A 15863-nucleotide genomic window follows, 5' to 3' on the forward strand; every position below is an offset into this window, starting at 1 on the left:
GATAAAAGTGCCAAGGTGGACAGATGTGTCGCTTTTTAACTAAGTATTTTTCTCTAGCAAAACAGGCAACTTAACACAAAGTCCTGATGATGATCCCAGTTCACTAGGAGCCAGGGATCGAAACGCCGTTGACATTTTTAGCAATTCTGTAATATTTTCCACTGTGTTTACCTTATTACAGTAATTGTTTGTCCGAAATTGCTTATGATTGATGTAAATGCAAGGGACAGTTGGCTCCCACGTCTTTCTTGCCTGATATTTCTTGTCTTTTTCTTTTTCTATTTTTCTATCTTAAAATCTTGAATCTCTTTTGAGTGACTTTTGGATAGGTACAGGCTTGTACCCTATCAGATATTGTATTGGACCCCTCTGGTGGTCTTCCTTATTCATGTATATACTTGAATAAAGTCCTTCAGGCCCGGCTGGGTACTGAAACTACTTGATATAGTACTGATTCTAGTCTATATTTGTCATTGCATGGTTCATTGTGTTTATCCTAAGGACCGTTGTTTTTTTAGCAACATCTTGTCACAGGAAAAGACGGTGACCTTCCCACATAATTTGCTTCTTGGCCTTGGCGGCTGAAAGAACCTGTAGAAGATCTGTATATTCAACATGATGACACCTCGAGGTTTGGTAGAGATCTTGGGACCAAGGCGATGTGCTCTCTGAATGTTAATGGAAGACAAAGCAGGTGAGTCCAAAAGTTTTGGAAGAAAGGATTAGAAAAAAGCAGTAGGGTTTGACCTCTCTGAAAGTTCAGGAAGACCATACAGGCGTAGGTTGTTTCTGCGATTTCTGTTTTCCAAATCCTCCGCCTGCCTTTTAAGTTGAAGTATGTCAGCCTCCATGGATGGGCTACAAGAACAGGAAATTTGAAGAGACTCTGTCGATTGCTCTATAATCAGAACACGAGAGTCCAAGGAAGACCATTGATCATGCATAGTTTGTAGGGTTTTAGTGGTTATTTCCATAAGTGGCTTGAGAGCTCGTATCTCCTCCAAAATAAGATCCATAGATGAAGAGGATGAGGCATTACCTGGTGAAGGAAAGGTCTTTCTTCAGGCTCTTAGTTGACACTGAGTTTGTTGGAAGTTTACTGCCATTATGAGTTTTAGGAATTGTCCCAGGCAGCATTTCAGGTTTTGACGTTGCGTTATCTTCCATATCCTGTAATGTAGAGTCGGAGTCTGAGCAAGCAGGCAACTTGGTAGTGGTAGAGAGCTTCAAGTTACAGAGTTTCCCCATGAAGGAACAAAAAGGACTGATTAACCAGAGAGTAGGCCACCAAAAGTCATTTCATGGATGTGTAGTTAGTTAAAAAGAGGAAGGAATGGTGGCTAGCCCGATTGAGACCGGATATTCAGTGAATAAAAAGCAGAAAATCCATGAAGCAGTACAAAGCGAAAAAAAACAGTGCTCAGGTAAATATAGAATGCAGGAAAAATCATCTGCATAATGGGGTATGACAGATATAGAAATGAAGCTTCATCGCGCCTCAGATGAAAATCGCGCGAAATGAAAAAAAACAAAATGGCGTCCGGGATCGGGAGATCCGAGTCGCAGCAGAAATAGGGTCAAACAGCAGCCAAAACGGATAAACTTGAGGGCGCTGGGCTCACCTCATCCTTAGAACTGCAAAACGGTGTTTTGCGGTGAAAGTCCGCTGATAATGTCGCTAGTAGCTCGAATATGATGGAGGTCTGCGCCGAAACTCCGCCGCTACGCCGCCATCTTAGGCGACGCATAAGCCACGCCCCCTTACTTTCCACTCTAAATAGAGTGGATTGTGTCGGATAGCTTTACTTCGATGGCTCCTACTCTGTATGGAGGTGGCTTTCCACTGTGCGCTGAGTCGACAGAAATCTAATAGTCCATCTGTCTCTAAATGAAGACTGTCTGTTTGGTTGACTGGGTACTAAGTCACGTTTGCGATGAAATACCCTGTCCACTAAACTACAAATCATTCCCTTATTTCTTAAAAATAGAGTAATTTTGTTTGCATAACTTAGATTTCACTTTCCAGCGGGTGAAGATTCAAACTACTTAAAGAATGCTATCCTAAAGTTTTCCTACGTTTTTCAAATGTTTTCAAGCCAGCTAGATTTTGACTAAATTGATTGTTTTTAAGAATAAGTTATTGATATGCTGATACTACCTTCAGTTAATGAAAACCCAAATACGACCTAAATGCTGTTCTCTAATGAGCAGAGGCCATAATTCGAGTCTTATTGAGATTCTCTACTATAGCATTCCAGTGTGCATAAATCAAAAAAAAAAAACTGTTCAACACCTATGGTCACGGATTCCATCATCATCATCTGCCTAGAATAAAGCATGCATATGTTCTCTTGCCATGTTAATTGGCCACTATTTCGTCCCATATAACTAAATGAACAAATCGATGATAAATATAGCACTGGACAGTCCTACTAGGAAACTAATCTTAATCAGCCTCGTATTGGCCCAACTATTACCATATGGATTACTGATAAAGTTGTTGCTCATTTGTTACCGCACAGAGTACTGATTGTGTCGATATTGGATACCCACTGACACACTTGACCTAAAGCCTTGACCTAAAGCCTCTCTCAAGTGTTTTGAAAGTAGCTGGAAAGTTGATGAATTGCGAATGGCTAAATACCATCTCAGTCGTGAGAATAACGAACACGTAACTTAGCTTCTCAAACCCTCTTTCGGGTGAATTCTCTTATCTCAGCTTTAGAATAATCCCATGCCCCAAATTAACAACAATTGCTCTTGCGTACCAGCAGGTGGTACCATAACACTCTGTGATGGCTCGTGCCATTCTGGTAGTAGCAGGGTGGAGCCACATATAGGTGCTGCCCCTAAGCGCCGATGTCAGCTTTGTTTTGAACTCTTCGGCACCCTCATTTTCCGCAATCATGACAAATTGAAGGTGACCAAAAAAGGTGGGGGTCTGAGGAGGGGACTCCCATCACAACGTTCTGCAGACCTGAGCAAGCAATATGGCACTATCTGCAGAGCTGTCGGAGCGGTGGTGCTTGGTGAATGCCAGCAAAGAATCCCATAGTAGTTGCATCAGTACACCTCGTCCCACAACCCTCCCCACCCAAATGATACACAGACAAGCATGTTGGGATGAAGAAGTTGCAGGTTTATTTGTGATACAAATAACAGAACGGGTTAAGTGACAGGCGACCCCCTTTGCCCCGCAACCCCTTGTTGCAGGGCGCCTGAAGTTGAGCCAAAGAAGCGGACACCAGCGGCCATAGCCCGGTGTGGAACTTGGGAGAAAAACCTCCCACCGGCGGACCTATCGTCCACCCGCCCCGCCCCCCGGACAAGGGAGAGTCAACTCACACCTTGCCCAGCCAGGCGTGGCGTTATTGGCAAACCCCCGGTTTGTAGAGCCCCAGGAAGCTTCATCTTGGCCGGGGTATAGCAGGGGCTTATGCACATTACAATCTGCTAGGGTAGGGTCTGTTTCTGTGAGGCCCTATCCTTCTCAGAACCAGCAAAGCTGACTAAGAGCTAATCGTCTATAGGGTGATCCCATGTGCAATCTCAATAAAAACCGAGGGCTCTCCTGGGACCAAGCCGGTGAAGCCTCGCCTCTTTTCAGAGATGTGGCAGAGTGTCAGACTGGCCCCTGCAAAGGAGAATAAAACCTTTGGTAGAAAAGAAGCCCGGGTTCTCATCACGAATTTGGCAAAAAGAGGTTAGGTGCACTGCCACTGACTGAGCCTGCAGCTCACTGACACAGCACTCACAAGTGATTGTGATAAGTAGAAGTGTCTTGACAGTGAGGAGCCGTAGAAAGCAACTATAAGTTGGATCCAAATGTTTGTACATCAGAAATGTGAAGATCAAGTTAAGGTACCACTAAGGCATAATGAAGGGCTGTGGCGGAACCTGGTGCACCAAATCTTACAAAAACCTCATGAAAACAGGCATGAAGACGGCTGGTTAGGCACACATAAAAAGGTGCGAACGCTGGCAAATAACCTTTAACTGTGCCTGTCACAAAGCCTTGCTTGGCCAAATATAGGACAAATAACGGAATATCTAGTAATTTGGCCTGCGAGGGTCAAGCAGACGATCCCTACTCCAGACCACAAACTTTTCCCAACACCACAAATACACGGTTTTAGTCGTGAGGTACCTACCACAAGAATCACAACTACGATTTCAAATGGTAAGTTGAATAAGCTCAATTGCCACCGCTCACACTCCACGTATGGAAATTGTAGACATTAAGGTTAAGGACCCTGCCCTGTTGCTGAGACAGAAGTTCCTCCCTGAGAGTTAGATTTGTACTTGAGGGCAAATACTCAGGCTCAACAGTTCAGGGGACCTTGGCCATGGCTTAAATTAGGGCTAGCAAAATTATTTGGGCCCAGTCCATCCTGACTCATGACCTTTTTCAGAACTTGAGGCAGGAGAGGCAGTGTTGCACCGCTGGTACCCTGCTTACCAGAGGATCCTCTTTGCAGGAATTCCAACACACAGGAATCTCAAATCTACACGTTTTCGGTGGTGGTAAAATGATACAGCAAGGGGACATCCCACTAGTCAAAGACATCCTCAACCATTCCAGGATGAAGGCCCTATTCGAGGTCTGAAAGTTGATGTCTGCTGAACGGCACTGAGAACCCCCTCCCCCAAGATGATTATCAACCAGGGAGATCCCCTGGTTTTCCAGCTACATTCAAAGCCACAGAGCCACCTGGCACAAGTTTCAAGACCCCCACCACCATGCTTCCTGTATGCCAGCCATGTTGTCCATTATGGCGTGCAGCAGCCTCCCTCTATGGATGCGAGAAAAGTCTTCAGAGCCTGATAGATGGATGGTACCTGATTTCTACCTCTCCCCGATGACAGCCTCACCCAAAGAGAAAGCTTCTATCACTATTGTGAGCTCTAGTTGGGTAAGGGAGAAATGTATGCCGCACGGCTATCTGAAGTCCAACAGCCCCCACAGAAGTTACAGAGCTGTCTCCTTTGAGGTTGTGCGTCCACTGGAACTAGGGGTTTCACTGCAAGTTATACATGTGCTAGCAGGTTTAAGGGACCAGACGGGTACAAAAGATCGGGTGTGCAAATTCTCTGAGAACCATCCCTGTCAGAACCCGGGACTGAGCTAGAAACATTGGGATCATATCCTAAATGTCCGGACTCATTGCGGATCTAGTCAGTCCTTCTTCACCAAGTATGACTCGCCTCTTCGGATGAGACGAAGCTGCTCAAATCCCCCTCCCCCCAGTGCCTTGAGACCATCAAGGTTGAGTAGTGCACTTCACAAATCTCGGATTGATTGACTGACTGTGCAGAGAACTATACTGGCAATAATCCTTAGTACCTAAAAATATATGTGTGGCACCAGCAGCAGTAGGGCAGCAAAGACGTTTCAAGACTAAAGATTAACATGTCGACCACCCAGATCCAGGCGGTACTTTTGGGTTTTTCTCAGGCTCCACAGGTGTGATGTTCCACCAACATTTGTGGATTGCACAAATTACACTACCAGTAGGGGAGAAGCAATTGTGGACTAACATTTACAGCATAAACACAGATTATTGTTTCTGCACTAGCCAAATTACATGTGCATCACTTTTGCACTTGTCATGTGGTTCAAATTGTAGCACAATATTCCACTGGCGCCAGTGCCATCTACGTAACATAGAAATGTCAGTGCAAAGTGCGCCAGCACAGGTCCAGTCCATGAAGTCTACCTAAAGCACGAAAGAAACAAGACCAAAAATCTACTCTGAGAAATCCATCAAGTGTTTATGTAAACTCACCTGCATTGGTAGGATGTAGCCACCACGGACATGCACGTTGATGATGTCTAGGGGGGCTGGCAGAGTGACCCACCGTCCCTTGCTGTTGATGGGGGTGCCCTGAAACAAACACAAGCAAGAAGGGAAATAACTTCAAAAATTATTAAAACACAAAAGATGGCTGCAGGGGCACACAAAGCATATAGAAGGTCACACTATATGTTGCGGTTTGAAATGTATTCATGGTGTAGCTGTTACCCACATAGGGTAGATAACAACATTTGACAGGTGCATCACATAGCTCGCCACTTACTGAGGGTCATTGACGCCAAACAAACAGTGCATTGTGAACGCCAGGGGAGGATGCACAATCAATGATGCTGATACAATAATTGAGTGTCTATTCAAGATCAAACAAGGACAACTATAAGTTTATACAGGAGAGGGCATTCATGGGCATAGCGATGCTGGTAAATCTACATCCAGGCACATTATGTGGATTGGGAATTATCGGTTGGTGCCTCTGTAGCAGGCCTTTTGGACTGACACTGATCTGCGTTAAGCTCCAACTGTGCATTGCAGTAGAAAGGGGACTGTAACCATTTCTTCTGGCTCAGGACTCTACCCCTGCCCCACTGGCATGCTACTTTGATAATTAGCTAGAAGGCGTGCCAACCTCCGTACAGAACCGGGAAGCTCTTTCACCCAGCAACGCCACTCTAAGGACTAATGAGACTGAGTGAAAGTGACAATACACGACATATCACACAAAACAGACATCGAAATCCAGGGCAGTATGTACAAGTTACAAAAGATTGAAACTCCGTCGACCCCCTGTTGAAAATCCTTCCACTTGTACATACTGCCCTGGATTTCGATGTCTGTTTTGTGTGATGTCGTGTATTGTCACTTTCACTCAGTCTCATTGCGCACCCGTGTCACTTATGTGAGCACCTGTAACTATCAATATGCATACTATGATTAAATATTTATCTGTTGCCCTATGAAGCTTGCTCCCAGAATTTGTTCACAGATTTGTTAAATGAACTAAATAATACTTAACCTTGTGTCACTGGACCTTCTCAGGCCAACCCTGAACCACTGTATTTACCATAAAAAGGGATGGAGACATCAGGCACAAGCTCTCAGTCTACCTGGGAGCACAAATTCTGAGCACTCCGGCCAATACTGACACTGCTGTCAGCATGAAAGCAGCATCAAGATTGACCGCAGGGGATTCTGGGAGTCTGTGCCTGCAGTGCACGGAGCCAGAGAGGAGCGTCGGAGGGACAGGGAAGTTCTTTTGAAAAAAATGTGGGTTGGTTTCCTATCATGTGAAACAACAAGAGGAACAGAAATAGGACGATATTTAATGAGGTCCAGTGTACATGTCCTAGTCTAGAGCACACAGAAGGATACAAAGTTCCCCGGGGAGAGTACTACAGTGTGGAGAAGGAAGTAGAGGTGCAGAGTTGGGGAACTAGAAAGGTTCCCTTGTAGGAACTAGAGAGCCTCACACACCCAGAGCGTTAGGTGTGAAACACACCCTGGCTGTAGGATGTCCAGTTTCATCATCGGCTCACTGCTCCTCGTCAGACCGGCACTGCAATGTCTGACGGAGTGCCCAAAGGCACTCTTTTGGCGGAGTTCTTTTGTTCCTTGCCGATGGCTTGTGTGAGTAAAAAAGGGAAGTGTAGTCGGTGTAAAGTGAGTGAATATTAAAACAGGGTAAGCAGTCCACAATGGGTTTTATTGACGTGGCTGATTCCCTGATTAAAAGGGGTGGGAGGGGAGCTAGAATCTGTGGAGGTATACAGAAACTAACTCAACCCCCTGGTGTGGTCAACATGTTTCTCGCCAACCGGCGATTCGTCAGGACCTAAACAAGGTACTACACAAGAAGACAAGTGATATAATGCTCATTCAGGAAGTTAAAAAGCAAATACAACCTCACTTGGTCGGGTACAAAGAGGGCCAAGGGGTCCTGCTCTAATTAGGCGACCTAAAGGTAGGAGGAAAAAGTGATTAAAAGAGAGCGGGTCAAATCATATCTCAATTTTGTGGTTATACATTTAGATGATATGAAGTGACTTATAGTGAATGCTCTCCACACTGTGGGAGGGTGAGGGGGGGGTGCAGGGAAAACGTTCATACCGGACACTAATTGGATGAGAATTTCCCTTCATAATCGGTCTAGATATGGCGCGATTATTATCTCTCAATGGAGAAACCAGAGTGTAAGAAAAACACTAATCTAAAGTGTATAGCCGAATCTATCAAAGCCACACCCATTCCTAGGAGAATAATAGGAAGGTTCTTACCCTAAGGGAGAGTAACACGGGCCTCGCAGCAAGCTCCTGTGAGGCCAGCGCTGTCTGGTTGGTGTACCTATAGGGTATGTAAGGGAAGGATTGGTTTGTGTGTAACAAATCCCAGGGTAGTTTGCTTGTGCCTGGTGGTAAAGGCTAGTTCAAAAGGTGACCTCCAGAATTAAGACACCCAATACCACACGTACAGTCAGAGGGTTGGTGCAGAGCCGACTACTCCGTTTGTGTATGGTGTCTACAGGCCAAAGGAGTCCCCAGAGCAGAGCCCAGCGCGCACAGTCAGCACCAATACAACGTTGCATGCTAACCCGTGAGCATGCATGAAGATAGCGCCGAAATACGGCGGGGCACCGCGCGGGTAAAAGCCCTCAGAGTGCAGGCTCAAAAGCGTTCGTGTGATCGGGTAAAGGCGGGCGCTCCCCCCTCCTCTAAACCGCTGGCTGCAATGTGGCGAGTGGGCGGGGGGCCGGGCAGAGCTGAGAGCAATCCTCGTTACCGCCAGAGATGTCGGGTTGCAAACATGGATACGAGCCTCAGGTAGTCAGGGCATAGGGACGGAGCTTACCTCTGTACAGACGCTGGGACGGCGGAGACACCTACCCCCCAAGCTTGGGGCACCTGGTCAGGGTGCGGAGCAGCTGGTAGTGAATCCCGAGAGGGTCCATCTTTAAGTAGGTTGTCTGCTACCTCGCCAGAGCGCCGCGGGTATGGTGGCGCCTATCGCGCGTCATGCGCATGCGTACAGGGAGCGCGGTAACTAGAACAGTTACTGGGTAATGATGGCAAGCGTGGCGGCCATGTTGGAAAGGTCGCTGATGCCGGCAGACAACGGATGTGTGGTCTGCTAAGGGTTGGAGTAGCGCTGTGCTGTTACTGCTGACAAAATGTCATTAAGGTATTGGGAAGGATAATAATAGTGTTAACCTGACGCGCGGGGGGCCGTGCACCTGCTGGAGGGTGGGGGCTACTACCAAATAACAACCCCGGGGATGGTACAGGTGCCCTGATGGTGGCCGGGTTGCTAGGCTCGTCTAGGAGACAACGGGGGTCAGTCAGGTACTAAGGGGGCCTTCGTGTAGGGATACCTCGTTCGTAAATCATCAAGGGTATGACATAAACCCTCTGTGGAGGGATGGCCTATGCCGAGCTTCGGTGTTTCTGATGCATAGGACGAGTAGGTATAGGGGCTAGCTAGGAAATGTCATCTGGAAACGGTAGCCCAGGGGGCTGCATCGTTGAGCCCTACTATATCAAGCTGAAGGCGGTGCACCCATCTCTGTTCCAGCCTAAACAGTGCCTGCTTGGTCATGGCTGGTTGGGACTCGAGCACTAACCATTGGATGTTGTCTGCAGAGTGATTGTGTAGTTGGTAGTGTTCATACAATCACGTGTGGGTCCTGGAGCACCGTATGTTGCTTTTATGCTCCGTTATTCTGAGCTTCACCTGTCTCATGGTCATACCTACATAGAATTTGTCGCAAGGACAAATCAGGAGGTAGATACATTTAGTACTGAGACAATTGGTGTGTCTATTGAGTTTCCACGTGAAAGAATCAGTGAGCTTGATTTCTTTACATTGTCTGGACTGGGGACACACCGCACAGCCGCCACAAGGGTAGTGTCCAACAACGGGGGGAGGTGCTACAATGTCTGCTGCCCACTGCTAAGTTGTTTCTTAGGGCGTGTATGTATCAGGGAGTCTTTTAGGTTGGCCGTCCGTTTAAAAGCGAACCTCGGTTTGGGTAGCTCAGCGCCCCCTGAGTTAAGGATGCCCCAATGCTTGTTCACAGTTCTTTTAATAAAGTTGGAGTTTCTGGTAAAACTAGTGACGCAGGTTATTAGGTCATCACGCTCCTTTTGATGTACTTCAAGGAGGGCCTCCCTATGGTTGTTTAGTGCTCTTTTGCTGGAGTCACGTATCAGTTTAGTGGGGTACCCTCTATCCTGCAGTTTGTGTTGTAGGATATTAGCTTCTTGCCTATAGTCATCCCTGGAGGAGCAATTTCTAGGCGTAGGACATCCCTTGTGTCCCCATATCTTAAATTTACAGGCTCCATGTCTGAGACAGCCCTCCCTTTTCTTGACCTCACGATACGGCTGGGCCCAGCCGGTCTGAGCACTACCCTCTTCCGCAAGGGCACGGACAGAAACAGTCTTCTCTTGTTCAATAGCCATCACCCAAGAGCACTACGCGAGAATCTACCCTTCGGCCAATTCCTGAGGGTACGTAGAAATTGCTCCTCCAGGGATGACTATAGGCAAGAAGCTAATATCCTACAACACAAACTGCAGGATAGAGGGTACCCCACTAAACTGATACGTGACTCCAGCAAAAGAGCACTAAACAACCATAGGGAGGCCCTCCTTGAAGTACACCAAAAGGAGCGTGATGACCTGATAACCTGCGTCACTAGTTTTACCAGAAACTCCAACTTTATTAAAAGAACTGTGAACAAGCATCGGGGCATCCTTAACTCAGGGGGCGCTGAGCTACCCAAACCGAGGTTCGCTTTTAAACGGACGGCCAACCTAAAAGACTCCCTGATACATACACGCCCTAAGAAACAACTTAGCAGTGGGCAGCAGACATTGTGGCACCTCCCCCCCCGTTGTTGGACACTACCCTTGTGGCGGCTGTGCGGTGTGTCCCCAGTCCAGACAATGTAAAGAAATCAAGCTCACTGATTCTTTCACGTGGAAACTCAATAGACACACCAATTGTCTCAGTACTAAATGTATCTACCTCCTGATTTGTCCTTGCGACAAATTCTATGTAGGTATGACCATGAGACAGGTGAAGCTCAGAATAACGCAGCATAAAAGCATCATACGGTGCTCCAGGACCCACACGAGATTGTATGAACACTACCAACTACACAATCACTCTGCAGACAACATCCAATGGTTAGTGCTCGAGTCCCAACCAGCCATGACCAGGCAGGCACTGTTTAGGCTTGAACAGAGATGGGTGCACCGCCTTCAGCTTGATATAGTAGGGCTCAACGATGCAGTCCCCTGGGCTACCGTTTCCAGATGACATTTCCTAGCTAGCCCCTATACCTACTCGTCCTATACATCAGAAACACCGAAGCTCGGCATAGGCCATCCCTCCACAGAGGGTTTATGTCATACCCTTGATGATTTACGAACGAGGTATCCCTACACGAAGGCCCCCTTAGTACCTGACTGACCCCCGTTGTCTCCTAGACGAGCCTAGCAACCCGGCCACCATCAGGGCACCTATGCCATCCCCGGGGTTGTTATTTGGTAGTAGCCCCCTCCCTCCAGCAGGTGCACGGCCCCCCGCGCGTCAGGTTAACACTATTATTATCCTTCCCAATACCTTAATGATATTTTGTCAGCAGTAACAGCACAGCGCTACTCCAACCCTTAGCAGACCACACATCCGTCGTCTGCCGGCATCAGCGACCTTTCCAACATGGCCGCCACGCTTGCCATCATTACCCAGTAACTGTTCTAGTTACCGCGCTCCCTGTACGCATGCGCATGACGCGCGATAGGCGCCACCATACCCGCGGCGCTCTGGCGAGGTAGCAGACAACCTACTTAAAGATGGACCCTCTCGGGATTCACTACCAGCTGCTCCGCACCCTGACCAGGTGCCGCGAGCGTGAGGGGTAGGTGTCTCCGCCGTCCCAGCGTCTGTACAGAGGTAAGCTCCGTCCCTATGCCCTGACTACCTGAGGCTCGTATCCATGTTTGCAGCCCGACATCTCTGGCGGTAACGGGGATTGCTCTCAGCTCCGCCCGGCCCCCCGCCCACTCGCCACATTGCGGCCAGCGGTTTAGAGGAGGGGGGAGCGCCCGCCTTTACCCGATCACACGAACGCTTTTGAGCCTGCACTCTGAGGGCTTTTACCCGCGCGGTGCCCCGCCGTATTTCGGCGCTATCTTCATGCATGCTCACGGGTTAGCATGCAACGTTGTATTGGTGCTGACTGTGCGCGCTGGGCTCTGCTCTGGGAACTCCTTTGGCCTGTAGACACCATACACAGACAGAGTAGTCGGCTCTGCACCAACCCTATGACTGTACGTGTGGTATTGGGTGTCTTAATTCTGGAGGTCACCTTTTGAACTAGCCTTTACCACCAGGCACAAGCAAACTACCCTGGGATTTGTTACACACAAACCAATCCTTCCCTTACATACCCTATAGGTACACCAACCAGACAGCGCTGGCCTCACGGGAGCTTGCTGCGAGGCCCGTGTTACTCTCCCTTAGGGTAAGAACCTTCCTATTATTCTCCTAGGAATGGGTGTGGCATTGATAGATTCGGCTATACACTTTAGATTAGTGTTTTTCTTACACTCTGGTTTCTCCATTGAGAGATAATAATCGCGCCATATCTAGACCGATTATGAAGGGAAATTCTCATCCACCCAGTGTCCGGTATGAACGTTTTCCCTGCACCCCCCCTCACCCCCCCACAGTGTGGAGAGCATTCACTATAAGTCACTCCATATCATCTAAATGTATAACCACAAAATTGAGATATGATTTGACCCGCTCTCTTTTAATCACTTTTTCCTCCTACCTTTACGTCGCCTAATTAGAGCAGGACCCCTTGGCCCTCTTTGTACCCGACCCAGTGAGGTTGTATTTGCTTTTTTTCTTCCTGAATGAGCATTATATCACTTGTCTTCTTGTGTAGTACCTTGTTTAGGTCCTGACGAATCGCCGGTTGGCGAGAAACATGTTGACCACACCAGGGGGTTGAGTTAGTTTTCTGTATACCTCCACAGATTCTAGCTCCCCTCCCCCCCCCTTTTAATCAGGGAATCAGCCACGTCAATAAAACCCATTGTGGACTGCTTACCCTGTTTTAATATTCACTCACTTTACACCGACTACACTTCCCTTTTTTACTCACACACACCATCGGCAAGGAACAAAAGAACTCCGCCAAAAGAGTGCCTTTGGGCACTCCGTCAGACATTGCAGTGCCGGTCTGACGAGGAGCAGTGAGCCGATGATGAAACTGGACATCCTACAGCCAGGGTGTGTTTCACACCTAACGCTCTGGGTGTGTGAGGCTCTCTAGTTCCGACAAGGGAACCTTTGTAGTTCCCCAACTCTGCACCTCTACTTCCTTCTCCACACTGTAGTACTCTCCCCGGGGAACTTTGTATCCTTCTGTGTGCTCTTGGTTTTCTATCATCCCTGGTCCCCACGCCCGCCACTTTGCAAGGACCCAGGCCGCAACTGGTGGGGTTATCTCTGTCCTTGATGGTGTGGGAGTCATAAGCCTCTATCTACAGGGGTCCATCGCTTTCCCACCATGAGTAGCTCTCAACCTCGGGTGTTGTGTCAGTGGGTGCTTCGGGGAGGAGATAACATCCAGCCTTGCGAGAAGCCTCATATTGTCCCACGTAGGCAACCGTATCAATCAATGATTGCTGAATTCCCCACAAAGAAAGGAATTGTAAACGTCTCTCATCTAAGTCTGGGCATGCCAATTTGATTGCAAGTGACCTCTGTGATATATTTACATAATAGTATAGTAACTTTGGGAGTACAATCATTTTCATCAGTGCAAAGCGCCCAGCTAACAACCATGGAGCTACAATCTATTGTTTCACTTTCTATTCTAGTTTAGGGGAAGCCAAGCCACAGTTCTCCCAAATGATTCATTCTGCGTCTTGAGGGACTCGGTTTACTAGATACTTAATGGAGCTCTTTAGAAATCAGTTACAGAGTGTGCTGTCAGTGCTGTCAGTGAGTGGAAATATTTTTGACTTACTCCACTTCACCCTGAAATACGGCTAATTTTATTAATTCCTGCACAACTGGACTAAGGCTAACGCAGGGATCTCTGAGCTTGTTGGCTAGAGGTTTGAGCATGATCACAATGAAAGGACTGTCGAGAGGGGGCAACCCTGCCTTGTGCCCTGGACTATCGGGATTGGAGGACAGAACCCCATTTTCTCTAATACATGCTGTTGGGCCTGAATAGCACTAGCAGTTGGTGATATTTGAAAGAGGCGAGGCGTAAAATGTAGGTATGACTTTTATGAAGCAAACAAGCTTAATGGACAAACATGGGCCGGGGAGTCTTCCTCCCGAGAAAAATAAAAAATAAAAAGATTGGAAAATTGTGCATTTTAAAGCAAATTAAATTTAATGCAAAAATGGGTTTATAAATCAGTGGGAACATACAGTCTGGAAATACTAAATGCATTAAAAACTGTCCCATATGTTACTGTATTAATATGTTCCACAGTTACTGTGATGGGCAGATTGTACAGTGCAACAACTTGAGGCCCCTTAAAGTGTGTGCTTGCTCACAGGGGCGGATTGGCAAGGCGGGCATTCGGGAATGGGCCGAAGGGCCGGTGCCTCAGTGCCCTCGTGGGCAGTTTTTTTTCTCCCCTGTCCCAGTCCACAGAGAGTGGACTAGGAAAGGGGAGAAAAAAAACGGCCCACAGAGTGCACGGAGACAGAGACTGAGAAAATGAAAGCAGCCTCGCTGTGCGGCCAGACAGCGATTGTCAGCTGTGGGCTCTCCTTCACCCCTACCCTGCCAAGCAATCAAGCTGAGGCTGGGCTGGGGAGGGGTGATTGTTTGCAATAATCGGCCTCCCTGGGGGCCAGGTGTTTCTCAGGCCTTTGAGCCATTTGCACCTCGGCCCCCTGGCGCCCATGCAGCCCGGAAACGGTGTTAGTCTTAACACCTCCCCCACAGCCCTTCACATTCAGGGCATAGTGGGCGAGGAAGAATGGGTCTCGCTGTGGGGGCCTGGTGATGTTTGGAATTTTTTTGTTTTATTTATTTATGCGATTTTATATAGCGCGGACTTTACCCGAAGGTGTCAGAGCGCTTCACACTAGGAACAGCAATAATACATGAGGAAAAAATTATAAGTGGATAAATTACAAAAGCAAACGTTAAGTTACATGAATCAAAAGTGACAATAGTGAGCAACCAAAATACAAGAGGAGCAAACGATACATTACAGGAGGAAAAAGAGATATGGGTGCAGGTTACAAAAGCGTACAAAATACAAGTAGAGGTATAATACTGCAATTAATGGCAGACACTCCAGCACAAGAACAAACGTTACGTAGGCAATGGTGGCACTTGTGCAAGTATCTAAAGCAAACAAAAGTGAGAGGTAGCAAACAGTGTGTTACAAGAGAAAAGTGACTTGTGCAAGTTACAAAAGGGTACCATACACAGGTACAAGGGTAATACTACAGTAAATGGTAAATACTCAAACTGCCAGAACACACTGGGAAGGCACTTCCCATGCACCAGCTTCACCTCAGCCTCCCCCCTGGCTACCTGGCTGCCTTGGATGACCCAGAAAGCTGTATTTGTGCTCCCCTGCCAGGGCATTTTCCCAAGGCCTGGAGGGTTGATTAATTTACTAATTGCAGGGGCCTTACCTCTGTTCATGTGCTCCTGAGATGAAGGTCTGGGGAGGGCTGAGTAGGTTAGTAATAGCAGGGGCTTTGCCGCTTTTCAGGTGCTCCTGTGCAGGAGGGCTGGAATAATTTTGTGACAAAAAGGGGCCTTGCTATTTTTTTTAGTTGCTCAGCATGTAGGCCATTGTCACCTTGGCCCTGTGTCGTGTGCAAGAACAGTATCCTCCCACTTTCATTCCTTGTCTGTGCAAATGGTGTTTCATGAAAGGGCACGCCCCTTGAATGTGGGCCACGCCCCTTAAATATGGGCCACGCCTCTTGAATGTGGGCCACTTTTTTCGTCAGTGCCCGGGCCGAATTGTGATCCCAATCCGACCCTTGCTC

The 15863-nt window shown here is 47.7% G+C and overlaps 1 protein-coding gene across 1 annotated transcript in view; it reads right to left on the minus strand.

Annotated features, from left to right (window-relative positions):
* GAA (alpha glucosidase) overlaps positions 1-15863 on the minus strand; it is a 446470-nt gene that overhangs the window by 118517 nt on the left and 312090 nt on the right. Inside the window, exon 17 of the mRNA XM_086931052.1 lies at positions 5787-5885. Within this exon, the coding sequence (XP_086787178.1) occupies positions 5787-5885 (99 nt within the window). The remainder of the gene's footprint in view (positions 1-5786; positions 5886-15863) is intronic.

This window comes from Lissotriton vulgaris, chromosome 7 (genome assembly GCF_964263255.1).
Source record: "Lissotriton vulgaris chromosome 7, aLisVul1.2, whole genome shotgun sequence".
Taxonomy (NCBI): Eukaryota; Metazoa; Chordata; class Amphibia; order Caudata; family Salamandridae; genus Lissotriton; species Lissotriton vulgaris.